This window comes from Rattus norvegicus, chromosome X (genome assembly GCF_021556685.1).
Source record: "Rattus norvegicus strain SHRSP/BbbUtx chromosome X, alternate assembly SHRSP_T2T, whole genome shotgun sequence".
Classification (NCBI taxonomy): domain Eukaryota; kingdom Metazoa; phylum Chordata; class Mammalia; order Rodentia; family Muridae; genus Rattus; species Rattus norvegicus.
Window position 1 is genome coordinate 129,102,720 of NC_141554.1, and position 18,082 is coordinate 129,120,801.

The window sequence follows — 18,082 nt, forward strand, 5'->3', positions numbered from 1 at the left end:
AAAGATTCCCTTGAGCCGTTTGATCTTAATAACCCTAACATGTGCACACATGAGGTAAGAGGCATCACCGTTGAATGCATCAGTGTCAGGCTTGCCCACAGAGAATTCTGAACTCAAATAATTAGGATGATATCTTTGTAGAGCAAAAGGTGAAAGTGAATGAAAAAGACCAGGAACAAGGCAAGGTTGGAGGATGATGTTGTTTGTCATGCTATCTTGTTTTTCATGTGTTTATTTTAGTATACATCTGCGCTGACACATGACGCAATATTGGTCATAGCAGAAGCCTTCCGATACCTGAGGAGACAGAGAGTGGATGTCTCCCGCAGAGGCAGTGCTGGAGACTGCTTAGCAAATCCTGCTGTGCCCTGGAGTCAAGGAATTGATATTGAGAGAGCTCTGAAAATGGTAAGGACAATTGCTTGTTGGGGAGGATAGACCTTAGAAAGACACAAAAAATGGTGACCTTAGTCTTAAAGGAGGATGTACTAAGAAACATAAGAAAGAACATCTCAGGCTATGCAGAAAAGACATGTGTGGAGGATCGCCCAAATCTCTGGTTCCACCAACAGGAAGTTCTTCTGTGAAGTTTGAAAAAAGATTAAATTTAGGGTAAATAAATCTTTGGTTCTATGCTGCACTGTACACAGTAAATGAAACTTGGTACCCTCCAAAATTATAGATCGAATTAATGAGTACCTTCAAAATAACATATCTTCTACAAATATGACATTATCTATGAAGATTGGGGATTTTTCTTATAAAATAATCCTAACTTCGAGATAGTCATTACAAAGGACACAGCATCTTTGGGTTCACCAGACAGATTAGGAGTCTGAATGGACTGCGGAACTGAGCAGTGTGATCGTATTTCTATTGTCAAAGAGAACAGTCGTTCTATTCTGCATTGTAGGATGCAAGAACATGGTGTGTTTCTAGAGCTATTTAAGAGGCTTTTGCTCAGTGCCACAAAGAAAAAGCCTAAAGAAAAGTACAAGGAATCAATGGATAGATGATCAAATAGGTCACTTGTTTTCAGTATTTACTGGGTAGGAGATCATTTAAGGCTTCAAGCAGTGTCCTTTGAACAGATTCCGTTATTTACACTAGGCGCCATCTCACCCATTCACTGCAGCTTTCCAAGCAAGAGCTCTTTCCTGAATGTTTAACTTTATGCCTGCCACATGTCCCGGCATGCATTAAAATGAGCCTCCAAGAGTACAAGAATCTCTTCTTTCCAACTAATTATTTTGATGTTTGGGACATCCAAATGAACAGAGAGATAGGCCATCCTAAGATAATTCTGTGCACAGCTCAGCAATGAAGAATTGCGAACAGTCTCATAACATACGCCATTTTGTGTAATTGGCTCTCTTATTGCTGCCTTAATTTGCCAAGTCGGATGCATTCGATCCAAAGAGGTTAGTAGCCCCTGTGTCTCTCTCCAAGAAAGAGATATGAGCCATTCTCATACCGTGTAGACTTTTATGTCATTGTGTCAATTCCCTAACAGATGCCCCGAGTGTAGTTTTATGGAGGCAGCGGTGCATGGTTTTGAAGAGCAGCTAATTAAATTCCACCTTCCTAGCAGTTACAAGATTTGTATTGTCAGGTGGAACATAATGATGAGTGAAATTTAAAACTGCCTCAGAGTGAATCAAAATGAGTTTTCATCAACAAAACCTCATGGGCAGGAGCCAGCGTTTCTAATTGATTGGCCATTCATAACATAAGCCACCACTTTCCCCAAGTAGAAATGTGGCCACCAGAATAGAAAATAAGAATCCAACTTGGCTATAAATTAATTGGACCAACCATCCTGTCATAAAGAAAATTTTCGGGATGTTTAGCTCACTGAAAAGTTCAAGGGACAGGCCAAATAAGTTACCTTCTTTCCCAGGCCTTAATGGCCAATCACTTCACCACAGGGATCTTTCAACTCTTTTTACAGACCAACTTGTTTCTACTGCTCCAAAAAAAAATGCCTTTCCAAAAGAATATGTCCCTCAGAACGTTGCTATTCAAAATGACTGAAAATAAGCCTGGTTTTATTTTAATCCCTTTCTCCTGAAGTGCATTAAAAATGAGATTGGTGATGTACAGGCATTCTTCCTTATGAACTAGTGCATCATTGTTTCTCAATAAATCACTCCCCTGCCCCTTGAAAGAAATCTGGAAAGAAAACCACTGTTTTTAGCTAGAAGCATATATGGGACCTGTTTAAATGAATATATAGACATGCCATCCACCCCGCACTTCGTAAGCCCCTATGAGTATGTACTAGGCTCTACATTAGTAGGCAAATATGGGACAAGCTAAAGAGAGCTGGTATTAGTGTTATTAATGGTATTAGTGCTATTAATTATATTAGTGTTGAAAACATAGAAAATGAATGTCTCTTATTTTGAGATGATCCCAATCCAGAAGATATAGATTATTAACATTATAGGTAAATAATATTAAGGTTCTTTGGATCAAAGAGGGATTGTAGATGAGGTCCTCAGAAGCTATCAGTGACATCCAATACTAGTCCCTAAAAAAGACCTCACTTAGAGTGGTGGTCCAGTTCTATCCCTACTCACTGAAGACTTTTCATCATGGAGGCTGGCATCTCTGGGACACCTGTTGACTGCCAAGTACATAAATCAAGTTCAGATAACCTGGGCCTTTTGAAATGTGTAATTCTTAATGAGACTTGAAGACCTAAGTACATAGAGCAACAAAGGATTTCTATGCAATGGTCTCAGCTCTATCGAACATCACAATATGCGTCAGTTTTATCCTACTGAATACTGCATCAATAAAGGTCACATTTCTTTACTAGAACTGTCATCTCATGTGGTCTGCAAACTTAGTGCTTACATTTGTTGGATCAGATGGAATTGCCATATCAAAGCAGTTAGATGGTCTCCTACCAGTACTCAGAAATCTACTTCTTTTAAAAACTATTCCCAAAGCCTTGATATCAATTTCCCCCTTGGCAGTAAAACCCCATTACTGCCCCTGACTTGCTTGCTAGCTTGTCACTTTCTATAAACGAAGGGAAAGATAATTTGTCAGTTTATCCTAAAGCAAACAAAAAACAACCAGATTATTTTTTTAAGTCTCTGACCCTCACGAAGGAAGTGAAATATCCAGATAGACTGACAGTCTCTATTGATATTTCTAAACTATAGAGCAGATAAGAAAACCTGTCAGTAGATTGTGGCCTTTTGTTTTCATATGGCCAGGAACCCTTGTGGTGTATGTAGACTCTGAATTTGCCAACCCTAAACAAGAATGAACTCTAGCACTTCTGTCTCTGTTCTGGAACATTCCACATTCCTGATCCCTTAAGGTTCACACATTTTTATGTCTTTAAACTATCTCTTCATGGCACCCATGCACTCTACCTGTCTGTACCTTGGCACATAGTTTAAATAAGGGGAAATGGATGCTTCTCTCACAGTAAAAGTCCATAAATATGCAACTCTCTCTAAGAGTAGCTAAAGTCACTCTGCTTGGTAATTAATTCAGATTGGAGCTGAAAAGAAGACTTCCTGGGTTAAAGTTCTTGAGGCATAAACCTGATGACCTGAGGTCAGTCTCAAGGTCCCACAGGGGAAGAAATGAATCAACTCCTGAAAATTGTCCTCTGACCCTCATACACACTGGAGTATACACATACCTACATTTATATATATATATATATATATATATATATATATTCATATCATATACACATAAATAATTGTAAATGTTAACACAGTTAGACTGCACTGTGATGCTTACTACATGCCAGGCATTACTTGGAACTCATTTAATCATTTGAATAGTTATGAGAAATAGGTACTTCTGGGATATTCCATTTCACAGATTAAGATTACTGAGTCATGATGTGGAAACAAGATTATTTTCAAATATTGGAAATATGAAGATTAAACACAATGATGTCCCACAAGAAACTTATAATGCAGAATAATACATTAACCTATTTCAGTCTTAAGTATGTTCTTGAACTAGAAATGTTCAAGTCTTTGAAACACTAGTTAGAGACATCTCACTGCATTATACATGTAACCACTTTTAATACCTACTTAAAGTTTCATAACTTAAAAGCATACCAAGAACACATTGTTAGGAAAAGAAAGCTCTGTGAAGACTTGGTCTGCTACATAGAACTCAATGACATGAAATGAAAATCCTCAAAGATTTCATCCTAGAGACCTAGAGTCAACAATGTAAAAGCTAGTTTAACTTTTTGCCTTTTGCCTTTTTACCAGGTGCAAGTACAAGGAATGACTGGAAACATCCAATTTGACACTTATGGACGTAGGACAAATTATACCATTGATGTCTATGAAATGAAAGTCTCGGGTTCTCGAAAAGTAAGTAGCCAAAACAGACTACAAGAGAAATGTCTCTCCAAAGGTGAGAGCACTCCCCATAAGAAAATGTGTGGGAGATAAACAAAGAAAAGTTCCACTTGGTGTTTCTGTCTTTCTGTATGCTGAAGAACAGAGTTAAGATAGATAGAGTTTTGTCATCAGAATGATCCAACCATTTGTTATTAAAGAAGATAACCCTCTAAGTCCTATAAAAGTAGTAGACTAATAAGTTACTGACAATTTCCTAAACAAAGGGAACGGATCACAAGATTTATAGCATGTTATTAAACAGACTCTTCCTAGGCACATATGATTTTTAACAAACAAGAGTGAGAATAGTCATTGCCAACTCACCACCAAAAGTACTTGAGACAAAATTCCTCATAGCTGAATTGTATATGGCCAGTTAGCTTCTACCTCGCTAACAAGTGGGTTAGACATTAAGGGGGATTTCATAGCCATATGATAAACCTTTAAAATATAAACGATCTTGCATATCTACCAGTGATTAATTGGCTTTTGATTCCTATATATCACCTTTCTGCAATTCCAAACATTTTTCTGCTGTAGAGATTTAATGATAGAAAAAGTGGTCATTACACAGCAGGCTCAAGTATTTGGCAGAATTGTTGGTAAGAGTGAAGTGAGGAGAGCAATCCTGGAGATAAAGGAATAGGAAGAACACCTCTGTATTATCCTTTTCGTCCTGAAGGACGTAAAAACAGAAACAGGGTATCAATCTTTATAAATCTCAAGGTTCTTAAAATTCACTTAGTATTTCTTGAGAGAAAAATGGGCATCCAGGTCAAATGTCTGTTCTTTCTAGGCTGGTTACTGGAACGAATATGAAAGGTTTGTGCCCTTCTCAGATCAACAAATCAGCAATGACAGCTCATCCTCAGAGAACCGGACCATTGTAGTGACTACCATTCTGGTAAGTGTGGACACATAGTAAAGAGACTTTTTGAACAGCATTCTAAAAGTATTATTCAGTTCTAAGTATTCTGAACAGCATTCTAAAAGTATTATTCAGCCAGTCTTGAGCTTAAGCATGCAGAAGTTCTAATACAATAGCTGCTCAGGAATCTCAAGTACCTCTCCATGATGAACAAAATGCCATTATACACAGTGGAATTGTATTCATCCATAAAGAAATATTAAATTTTATAATTTCCAGGAAAGTTTTCAAACTTGAAAATATTATACTAAGTAGTATAACCAAGGCTCAACTCTCTCTCATATGCAAATACTAATTTCCAGTTGTTGAATATGGGTATTTAAATAGAAGTAAGTATGAGTAAAGGCCAAGGAACTCAATTGCAGACCCATGAGAGCAAAGAGATATTAATGGGGGGGGGGCTGATCACATGTGATATCAACATGGAAGGAAAAATATTATAGACAAAATCATCCAGAGGGGTTGGGGTAAGTGTGGAGGGAAAGGAAGAGGTGGATAATCAGCCAGAACGAAGTATGTGTGAAGATTCTACAAGGAAATCAATGGGAAGAAAAGGAAGAGGGGTGGAGGCAATGGCTCAGCTGGTAGAGGCGCTTACCACAAAGCCTAATTATCTGAGTTTGGTGGCCAGAACTTATATAGGTGAAGGAGAGAACCGACCCCTGCAAGGTGTCCCTTTGACCTCTACACAAGTAACATGGCTTATTTGCAATATACTCAGAAAGGAAAGACAGAACAAGAGAGGGAAGATAATGAATGAATGAATGAATGAATGAATGAATAACAATTTTACATATTATTGTCCTCTTCCACTTCTCCCCCAAAAGAATGGTGTTTTGCCTGGATATAAACTCTAATTCTTCGTTGTACAGGGTTGTCATTGTGTGAAAAAAGATAATCAGTTAACATTCTAATATTGGCTCTAACATTCCTTTGTATAACTGGGCAAGTCACAATTTTTCTAATCCTCGGGTTTTTATTTTTGCAAATTGTAGAATGGAAATAAATAATAATGACCTCTTACTTATGTCTTAGGACCATTTCAATGCATAATTAACTATATGGAAGTATTACACAAAATTCAACACACTGGACGTGAGGGGATAGTGTCATTTCTGAGTGGTTTTCCAAAAGCTGTCTTTTTTTTTTTAATGAAGTGTGTACCTCAGATAAAAAGCATGGCATTTAATCAACATTATCAATTTCTCTTCTTCACTTTATCCTAAGACCTGTATATAGCCCTCAGATGGAAAAAAGAGTCAGCCAAACACTCCAGCTTCACAAGACCTGCAGTGTTTCCCTATGGCCCACCTGAGTTGGCTGTAGCCCTACCTAACACTTCCTGGGAAATCAAAGGCAAATCCTCTTTATGTACCAAAGGATATAGTACTTCCCAATTCGACTACATCAAAAGACTTTACTGGTGAAAACTAGTTCTGCTTTCAAATTCTGGGGGAAAAAATCTTAAGAATTTCTCTGCTTCATTAACTTGTCAGTTAGGGCCTCCATGAATAGTTACTGAGGCTCCCTTCTTTATTAAGTCAAAATTTCAAAAAGAAAAATCGTTTCCACACACCAAGCCTCAACAGTAACAGAGAGGAAAGTGTCTTCCTATTACGTTCACCTTATCTCGGAAAAAGGGGGGATAAGAGTAATCGTTTGTTCTTTCCTTCTGGTCTCTAAGGAATCACCATATGTGATGTATAAAAAGAATCATGAGCAGCTGGAAGGAAATGAGCGCTATGAAGGCTACTGTGTTGATTTAGCCTATGAAATAGCCAAACACGTAAGGATCAAATACAAATTGTCCATTGTCGGTGATGGGAAATATGGCGCCAGAGATCCAGAGACTAAAATATGGAATGGCATGGTTGGGGAACTTGTCTATGGAGTAAGTATTTTCAATTCCACTATTATCAATTTCTATGCTTTTCAGTTAACAAGAAAATAAAAAGAGAATAATGTTCAATCTGAAGATTTATCAGATTACAGAGTTTTCATGGGTCTGTAAAAGCAAATAGTTTCTCCTGCTGTTGAGGTCAGGAAAGAGAGACCATCAGTATGGTCCTTTGATCAACAAAGTTATTTTACAAAAAGAAAAATAAAATTGAGGAAATGTACTGGCCACATTAAACACGGTCTTCCCTCTTTTGAGAGTCTATTCCTTATTCCTTCTGTGTTACACTGAATCAGGTACCAGAACCACCTACCCATGTAGTTCCTGAACAGGATTAACATCTTTCCTCATTGATCCCTTCATGTCTAATGAACCAGTCTGCAGTACGAATTCTACTAAGTCTTTCAAATCTCAACGCACTCTTCATCCTAACCATCAATGTTACTACCTTAGTTAAGATTTTTACCATCTGTCTGTCATTTAGCTGCATTCCTACCACTAGCAAATCACATCTACATTATTGCGATTCCCCACTTGAAAAAAAAACAGGATAAAACTTGAAGACCATAGTGGTATTGTCACAGCTCCTTAGTGACTAAGTTTTAAATGGTTTTGGTCTCAGGGAAGATCAGCTCTTAGGCAGAGCAATGACGTATATGAAGATAGGTACAATTGGCCATCAGAACTACCCATTTCATAAACCAATCTCTAATTAACCAAAGCTCAGATCTAAATATGAGAAGATATTTAGTTCGACTAAACAAGAATCACTTGCTATGTATCATTGGTACCTGTCTAGACAGCAGATACTGAGAAGACAAATAAATCGGAGGTGTGTGTGCTGATAAAGTCACAGTTGGTAAGAAGCAAACACCCATCTATCTATTGGATGGATGGTCAGGAAAGTGACTCCAGTGGCAGCCAGCACAAATAGGGTGTCACTCAATCCTAAGAGACTACTGGGGTCACTCAATATGTTTTTTAGAATAGGCCTTTGGAAACCAGCATAAAGGAAGGAGCTTATTTCTAAAAATGAGGACATAGAATAGGAACTAAGGTATCAAAACTGGGACAGTATCCTCTTGCCAGACAAACAGCAGAGTAACCTGAACCCCGCTTCCATTTGTGGGGCTGGAGCCAATCACCACCTGTCTTAGGTCAAGGTTGGCACTGGGAACTAGGGCAGTACTGAGTTGCAGATGAGACACAGTGAACTGAGAAACGAAAAAGAGGTTTTCCACCTCCACAGAGGGACAGACAACTCAGTTGATTTCTGAGGACCCTAAGCCCCTCTCAACCATTTTTGGCATAGCACTAGTCTCTCACTTTCCAGGTGACAATGTTTTCTCTCTCTCTCTTTTTTTTTTTGTCTCTTATCTCCCCAACACTCAAAAGGTATTGTCTTGCCTATAACTCTCCCTTTAGTACATTACATAGGGAAAACTCACACTTTTCCCTAATGAATCAATACCTATATACAAGAATAGTTGGCAAAGATTCATTAAAGTTAGTGCATGGTGGGAAAAATAAGGCAATAACCTTGTTATTATTAGCTAGCACTTATAGAGTGTTCATTGGCTGCTACCTACTGTGCTAAGTACTTCACAGGCATTCTGTACCTTAATCTTCACAACATGCCTTGGAAGAAGTTCCATTAGTAACCTCATTGTATATGTGAAACTATTTAAGCTAAGAATGGAAGTCACATTCCAAGAACAAACATGCCGCAGGGCCTGTCTTAGCTGTTCAGGCTGCTATAAGAAAGTATATTAGACGAGTAGCTTACAAACAACAGATATTGATTTCTCACTATTCTGGAGGTTGAGGACTTCATGATCAAAGATTTAACTGTCTAGTAATGACAAACTTTCTAGTTCATAAATTGTACCTACTTGTTCCATCCCCACATTAGGGAAGGGGCAATTGGTCTCTGAAGCCTCTTATATAAGAGAACTAATACTATTTATCAGGGTTCTGCTTCACAGAGTAACCACTTCCTAAATACCCCATTTTCCAATAACATTACAATTTAAAAATTCAACACATAAAGGGAGGCACAAACTTTCTGACCGTAACAACAACAACAAAGTGACTGGGATCTATGAAGTTCGTGTGCTTTTAATCAGTTCACCATACTACCCCATAGCAAAAGTTGTTTTGGGGCCATTTCATCTGGAATAACATTTGAAACTTATTTAAAAGGCTTTGGTGCCTTGGCCATTCTTGAGAGAGGTTATCAAGGCTTCCATAGCATAGCAAGAAATTGAGGTATAAATTAATACTGCTCCAGTTATCTGATGTGGTTTAGTCCATCGGTTCACCAGCCCATCAAAAGAGAATGGTCAGAGCCTTGTAGTGTCTCCAAAGAAACCTAGCACAGTCTGGAAATAGATCAGTGCCCTCCTAGCATTGGGCAAGATGTCAGGCACGGTGATGTGGGTTAAGAGATTGCCTGACATTGTTCAGCTGAAGTGTGCTACTCATGGTGTTTTGGTTTCTCTGGGATGTCCTGTCTGCTGCACAGTTTAATTTCTACACAGCCCTTTCTCTTTCTACTTCATCTATTTGTAAGTGAGGGAATTTGAGAAATACAGAGTGCTTTGTTTAGTAATTCAGACCTCATCTCCTCAATTTTGAAAAGGTGAGCTTTCTGAAGCAACCTTTCCCTCCTTCTCCTGCTGCTCTGGGAAGAGCTCTCCTTTCTGCCCGGGGAAGGCTCTTAAAGGCACACCCTCTCCCCTCTCCTGACCTAGAAGAAGTCTCTGATGTTTTCTAAGCTGAATAATACAAAGTGATTCTGGACAACTGACAGCAAACCAATCCACTGAAGTGGACTGTCAAACTACACTTTTCTCTAAAAGCTAGGAATAGAAAAACTAGACTTTTCTGTCAGGCTAGGAGGAAGAGCTTGCTGTCAGAGAGGAAGATGGCATAAGCTAAATGTGCCTTCATCTTCGTGGAGAAGTTTTAATCCTTTGGCATTAGAAACTTTTCAACATATCTGTACATGATAGAAATTGGGGTTGGGAGATGAAAACATGGGCTTGCATTTCTGGCAGTCCTGACCTCTTGTTCTTTGCAAGTTGCTTCAGAAAAAAAGGAGGAAATACTGTCTGATGATTTCCCAGAGTATTTAATGGACAAAACAATGGAGAGCAGGAAAAATACGACTTGCATTTAGCAGGAAAACTACACAGATAGGCATGGCTTTATATTTCCAGTACTGCCTCCTATATCTTTTGTATGTACTATGGATCAGTGCAGAAAAACAATAAAGGAAGTCAGAGTGGAAGAAAGCTTTACCAAAGACATTGTGTATCTGCGATGAAGTCTCAAGAAAAAGTCAAAAGGAAGTAAGTTTGGTAAAGAATAAAGAAGTCAATTAGTGTCAATCTCTTTTCAGAAGATTCCTGAATTTTTTTGCCTCTAAAGAAATTCAAATCAAAGTTGATGTTGGGGCACCTTGTATCTCTAAGAAGGCTATTTTTGAAACAAACGTCAGCAGCATACAATGTTCCCCATTACGTAAGCTCTTCAGAACATTGTGGTCTTGAAACTGTCCACCTGCTTTTAGCAATTTTGATTTTGAGCTGGATTTCTGTATCACTGCCACGTAGTAATCATTCCAGCTCAAATGGCTCACACACCACCAGTTTTTACTGCTCCCAAATAGTAAGTGTTTTAAGAGGGCCTTTTAAAAGAACATTCTGTGGCTATCAGGATTCTTAAATATTCTTTAGCCAAACATCTAATTCATTTTCACAAATGACTAGGAGACCCACCAGGGCCCAAACATTAGTATTGCTTATTGAGTAAACCAAGAAATTGAAGCCTGCTGGAGCTCAAGAGTGACAGTAATTTTGCTGGGAGGAGGGGTGGTGGCCAATTTTGACAATAGCACAAAATCAGTTTGCCAACTCGAATACCAGTATGCCTGGTCTAGCACTCTGTCTATTGGTTTACATTGCTCAGCTCACTAAATTTATCAGCTTATGGGAATCTTGATATTGCAGTCAGATATGTCATTTCTTCATGGCTTCAGGGTAAAAGGCTTGCATTCTAGCTGGATTATGAGCGATTCCATCTAAGATACTCATTACATTTCTATGTACCCTCTAGGGCAATGCAATACTAATCTCTAGTTATCTCTTGAAATATTTAAAAATACAATGTAAATAGCTGGAATGTTCTGTCCTCAGAGAAGATATATGACCTAACAAAGTTTATTTTTAAAAGAAGGCAAGAAATGGGCTAGAAGGAAAATGGAGCCCCAGTTCTGAAGAGGACACCTCCCAGTGGGCCACTGCCACGTTCTTTATGTTCTTAGCACCTAGAATTAAGAATAAAGATGACGTGGGATTGCTTTGGGAAAGGCCAGGCTAGATACCATCCAGATTGGTTCTACTGACTTGGAAAATAGCAGAAAGCTCAGGAATGGAGATGAAACTGGCATATATGGAATCCAGGTCAGGGTCCTTGGATGTCCCAGACTCTTTCTCACTCCCAGGACAACAGTGCACTTCGTTGCCTATAAGAAATTACCTTAGATCGTCACTATCCTAAGGCAGATTTATTTATCATTAACAAAGGCAGAGAGAGTCAATCTATCCTCCCAGTTAAAGGCAGAGAAGCAAGGACCCAGTGTCAGATGCCATGCATTCCCTGCCAATCTTCAGCTGATTGCACTGGGCTCTGGCAGGAAGGACTGATGGTTTGATCAAAGTGCTCCTCTACTGAAAGGACACATAGACTCCAGGGTAGAGCATTAATGATACATGAAACTCTGCTATTCTGAGCAGAGGAGTGGGGAAATATTCCCAACCAAATTTAGCATCACAGGGCCTTCATCCAGCTCCCGGGATGCCCCGTTTATCTTTTGTGAGTCTTTAAATCCCTCAGCTCCCCAAGGACAAGGAATCCAAATCAATAGACCCATACTGGGACATCTGTTCTGGATAAAGAAATGAGGAGATCCTGTTGTGACCCTGCTTGTTGTTGCCCTGATTTAAATAGTCCCCATCCCTTTCTCCAGATCTTAACAATGGCAGACAACAAACATCTCATAGAGTACAGCCAATAAAGCAGTTTAATCCCTGCTTCCCAACACACAGCAATTGTATTCCTATTGTCCAACTTACTTCTATTCCACTCTTTTTTCTAACACATTAACTTTTCTGGAGGAAATAACTGCTTAAGGCCACTAGAGCTTTAGGCTTGATGCACGGAGCAGGGAACAGATCACGTCTGCTTCTCTTACGGTCTGCATGATAACATCTCTTCTTTTTCTCCTTCCTTCTCCCCTTGCTATCAGAAAGTGCTTTGAAACAGTGGCTGACAAGCTCCTGCTCAAACATAATCTTCAAATGGGTTACAAATTTTATGTGAGCTGATCAGACGAAAATACTTTAAAATGTAACAAGCCTTCCATCTCAAATAATGTGTAAAATTACAGTTAAACTGAATGTCATCACTGCTTAAGATCTGTCAGCTTCTTAAGTTCATGGTCCCTGTGCATAGGAGTCTGTTGGAGTTTAGGTTTTATGATATTTACTACTTTGGCCGCCCACCTATGAAAGCGATTATAAATCCCCTCAAGCTTAATCCCCTCCAATAACGCAGTTGCTTGGGTTTGCCGCTGGTTAAGTGGAAAAAAAAAATCAAACCTAATTTAGTGTGTTTACTGAGCCCACACAGCCATTCTTAAGCTGCTTGATTAAAATCCTTTAAGTAGTCAAAATGCAAGTTAAAAACACAGGTAGAGTTCTCACCCTGAGCTCTCACCATTTGCTGGTTTCTGACTGTCACCTGGAGCACCCTCATACCAAGCATTTACCCACCTAGTGTTCTAAAAGTGACTTTCCTGCTGCTCTTACCAGCACAGGCTTGATGACAACAGGCTGCTGGAGTGGTTTAGGACACCAAAAGAGAGACACTTGATTATTAAGTCAGAAGCTCACCTGCTCCATAGTCCTAGTCATAACCCTTCATGCTTGGCTCCAGTTACAGCTGACTTCCATTAAGAACAAATATCAAGGGAGGAAGTTCGGGGGCGGGGGATAGATTTGGTCCAAGCATGTTATATGCATATATGAATAGTAATGTATTTGGGTGGCTACTTTTTCTTACATTTTCGTCACTATTGGCCTCTTAAATCTTGAATTTTCCTTTTAAGTGACCCTGTTGTTTGTTTGCCATGGCAGTCCCAGGAAAACTGAGGATTATTGGACACTTACTAGTAATCTGCTTCTGTCTTCTCATTGATAATCAAACTGACTACTTCACAGGCATTGTGGCAGAGAGGTCATAAGCTCTGAAATAACCTACCATCACATATATTTTACTTTTTTATTAAATTTATTTATTTATTCACTTTACGACCCAGTATCAGTCCTTCCTCTGCTCCCAGTACCCCCTCAAATAAGTCTCTCCCCATTCCTCTTATATTCCTCTGGGTGTCAAATCCCCCACACTCCCCCATCACACCTCCACTCCACTCCCCCTCCCTTTCCCTAGCCCCACACTACACATGAAGTTGCTGGGGAACTAGGCACATCCAGTCCTGCTAAGGACAGACAAAACTAACCATTTAGGGGTGCAGGATCCACATGCAGGCAGGCAGGCAACAGGCTCAGGGACAACCCTCCCCCAGTTGCTTGGAGGGCGCACATGAAGACCAAGATGCTCATCTGCTACATATGTGTACAGGGCCTAGGCCCAGCCCATGCTAACTCTTTGGTTGGTGATTCAGTCTCTGAGAGTCTCCAAGGGTTCAGCTTAGTTGACTCTATTGTTCTTCCTGTGGAGTCCCTGTCCTCTTTGGGTCCCTCAATCTCTCTTCCAACTCCTCCACAAGACTCGTCAAGCTCTGTCTACTGTTTGGGTGTGAGTTTCTGCATCTCTTTCTGTTGGGTGGAGCATCTCAGAGGACAATTATGTTAGGTTCCTCTCTGCAAGCATAACAGAGTGTCATTAATAGTGTCGACGATGGGTTCTTGCCTATGGAATGGATCTCAATTTGGGGCAGTCATTGGTTGGCCGTTCCCTCAGACTCTGCTCTGTCTTTGTCCTTGCACATCTTGTAGGCAGGACAAAGTTTGGGGCAAAGGCCTTGTGAGTGGATTGCTGTCCTTATCCTTCCACTGGGAGTCCTGTCAGGCCTCAGGAAGTGGCCACTTCAGGATCCACTGCTAGCAATCATCTAGTCTCCCACTTAGAACCTCTGGGGCCTCTCCCCATCCCAGGTCTCTGGCAAGTCCTAGAGATTGCCCCCACCACCCAGACTATCTCCCTTCTCTCTCCCCTGCTCTCCCTACACATGATCCCCCTGCCTCTCTCCCCTCCCCATCCCTTCCTCCACCCAATTTCCTGCTTCGATTGACCTCCAACATCTATTTACTTCCCCTTCTTCATATGTAGGAAGGCATAGTAGTAGGAGACGGTAAGGGCTTCTCTGAGGCTGCCTCTGAACTGATGCCCCACTTTTGTGACTTATCTCTCAAGAAGGATAAAAGAAATAGAAAATGTAAGTCCCAGTCTCCCACACACCTTACTGCCCTGAGGGCTCAATCAGCAACTTTCTTAGCTTCTGTTGGTTGAGCTTTCTTCTAGTTACTTGCAACTATACTTTTGCCCTTTTCAATCTGCAGGTCTTTGTTAGGGGTAGTCAAAGCTGCATGGTAAATTCTTGTTTTGGAGCTAGGCCACATTATCAGGCCCAGATTTAGCATCATCCTTCATCCTCCATTGCAGCAGCACATTTAAAAATAAAAAAAAGTCTACTTTCTTTGAGAAAGTTCCTGAGATCCCAGCACTTGCAAGACTTTCAGAAGGATCACCACAAATTTGAGGCCTGCCCGAGCCATGCAGTAAATTCAAAGTTAACCTGAACTGCGTAGTAACATGCTCTCATAAGAGGAAAAAAATGGCAGGAAAAGGCTTCCCAGAAAGAAAAAAATCCGAAAATTAGAACTGCTAGGCTAAGGAAAAGAGGCAAGAACTTAAGGGGAACAGATTAGCCCTTTTGTTTTTTGTGATTCAAAAGTACTTTAAACTCAGAATGTCCTCCTTTGGGAATCTGTTCTTTAGCTAAATGTTCCTTGGAACTAGACAATAAAACGTCATTCCTTCTCTGTCTAGCCAGCTCTTGTTAGTGTTTAGTGGTGCTTACCATGTGCTGGGTGTTGCAATTACAGAATTTTGTTCTGTGGGCTTTTGTGGTAGGGGTATTTTCAGTTTGGTTTGGTTTTGCTTTGCTTTGTTTTTCTATTTCAGCCATTATCTCTTCTTTTCTTTCTTTTTGGGATTATGATGTAATTACATCATTACCTGCTCCCTTTCCCCCCACCAAAACTTGTCGTATATCCAGTGGGTTATGGTTTTACATTTAAAGGGGATCAACTGCATCAATCTTCCATTCTGTACCAACTTGGAAAGAGCTCAGTTCCCTTAAATTCAGTCCAACTAAAGTGACTCCCACACCACTTCTACCTTTAAAGACAGACCAAAAAAATTAGCAATTTCTCTGAGGATTAAGACTTACATGATTAAAGAAAGAAGAAGAGAACTGTTAAATTAAGTAATTAAATTCAAATGGAATCAAATGGAGACTGATACTAGATGCATATTTGTGTCCTCTGAGCAGGAGGTAGAGACATGTTGGCACTGAGAAGAGACACCTTTATGTATGAATTCTCTTGGCATGAATACACTCTAGCTGATTCCAAGCTATCTTTGCCAAAAACCCCGATAGCTTTCTGACCAAGTCCATTCTTATCAGGAGCCTTTGTTCCTATGACAAGGTGTAGGCCTCAGCCAAAGGATAAAACAGGTAAAATTTGTCATTGGCTCTCATCTCATCTTCAGTGTGGAACTGAAGATTAAAGAGTTGACTGAAAGATGAAGGGAGGTTGAAGCCATAAATGATGTTGTTGAATAAAGAAAAAATAAAGGACAGAACCTTGAATGTTCTGTCTTATTCTACAAATCTTCAGTGATTACCTCCTAAAAGGGACTTCTGGAATTACAAAATATACCTTGGTGGAGAATGGAAACTTGGTAGAAAAAAAAGGTAAAGAATAATATTCATAGAGGCAGGAAAAGAACCTGATACCTTTAGTGTCAGAGAGCCAAAGGAAAGAGTATTTACCATGCAAAAGCCCAGTGATGTCACATGAGCAGTTGATGTCTGACAAGAGGTGTTTGAGTCTGGCAGCCAAGTTTACAGTTTGAGAAATAATTCCAACAAATCGAAGGGACTATAGAATTAGATCTTGAAGTGGAAGTACTACTTTAATTCAGAGATAATAAAGTTCACATTTCAAGAACATTGACGGTGATGTGTAGGGGTGCACTATGGATAGGATGTTAGAAAGATCAAAAAGTAGAAGGAGTGGTCTTTGGTAAACAGAACAGCCTATGATTTCAACTGAATGTGTGATGTATGCTTTTTCCCTTGGAAGACATGAACAAATGGCTTCTCACTCCCAGTGACAGTGACAATGACAGACTAAAGCAACAATTCCACCAACATTCATCTTGGCAAAGCAATTATTGTATTGGAGCTATTTACAGTGGTATGGGTGAGCAAGTATTTACAGATGCATGGATAATTCATCTGCAGTGTAGATCAAAGTATTAGTAGTACACATATGCAAGCGTCCACTGAAAACAAGTTGCTAGGTAAGCCAGTGGATCTGAATCTCATTATCAGAGTTCTAATCTTAGCCTCTCTTTCCCTTGTAGTAGTCAGTATAAGTCGTGGTCTCTTACAGTGTACATCATTTGAAGAAAGAATGGTCATTGTATCAACCTCAAGGTTGTAGGAATGAAGAAAAACAATATATAGAAAATTACTTGACACAGGGCCTCTCACAGGGTAAGCAGTCAACAAATGGAAGGAACTCTTCACCATCTACATTTTCCCTTAAATCAGGAGCACTTATATAAACAAAAATTCCAGTAAAATAAGGGAGATAGACGTAAGACTATGGATATTAAAATAAGAAAACGAAAGTTAGGTTAGATCTGTCATAAAGAAGTACAAGGTGAGGGATGAGATAGCAAATGGCTTGAGTTGCTCTATTCAATTCACTGACGTAAATTTCATTTTTTGGTCAATGTTTTTGGTTCAAACTTCATCATTCTTCCTCCACCTGTCCCCACAGGCAAAGATACTGAAATGTAACTAAGTTTATCACAGAAAAAGAATCCTGATCATTCTTGATAACTTACTACAGATCTGATATCCCCTAGTCATATACATTTTCTACAGTTACATTTTAAAGCCTGCTTCCACACTAAAACCTACTAGCATTAAATGGGAACAATTACAGAAAGAAGTAGATACAGAAATTCCTAATGCCGTATTTCCTTTAGATTAATATAAAAAGGTGGCATGCCTTTACATGAGTTAATTATTTAGTGCACTGCTACCATTTATTTATCAGTCTGACATGTGTTAATTTTGTGCTTATATTTATCACCAGAAAAGATAGCTTACTTGATAAATTAATACATATTCTAATAATTGTTTTATTCTTGTATCTCTCGTGCAGAGATATTGCATTTTCTCATATACTATGTTCAACAATTGGCAATTATTTAAGGCACATCCGTTTTTAATATAGAGCATACGACAATAATAGATACAAAACCCAATACCGGGTCTCTGTCTTCAAATGATGCATATTTTAACAGACAATGCAGTAGCCTAGAGTTATACTGAATACTACCAGGGAAAAGAAAGAAAATATGAAAAAAAATCCACGTCGTTGTGCACAGTATACAAAAATTCCAGTAAAATAAGGGAGATAGACATAAGGCTATGAATATTAAAATAAGAAAGCAAAAGTTAGACTAGGT

At 39.3% G+C, this 18,082-nt stretch overlaps 1 protein-coding gene across 11 annotated transcripts in view; it reads left to right on the plus strand.

Annotated features, from left to right (window-relative positions):
- The window catches only part of Gria3 (glutamate ionotropic receptor AMPA type subunit 3), a 263,524-nt gene that overhangs the window by 183,932 nt on the left and 61,510 nt on the right, over positions 1-18,082 (plus strand). For all 11 annotated transcript variants that reach the window (XR_015646201.1, XR_015646200.1, XR_015646199.1 and 8 more), the window contains 4 exon segments: positions 241-408; positions 4,263-4,367; positions 5,194-5,301; positions 7,010-7,216. Coding sequence is in view for 8 of the 11 variants with exons in the window: in XM_087599277.1 (XP_087455403.1) it covers positions 241-408; positions 4,263-4,367; positions 5,194-5,301; positions 7,010-7,216 (588 nt within the window). In the remaining 3 variants the exon portion in view is untranslated.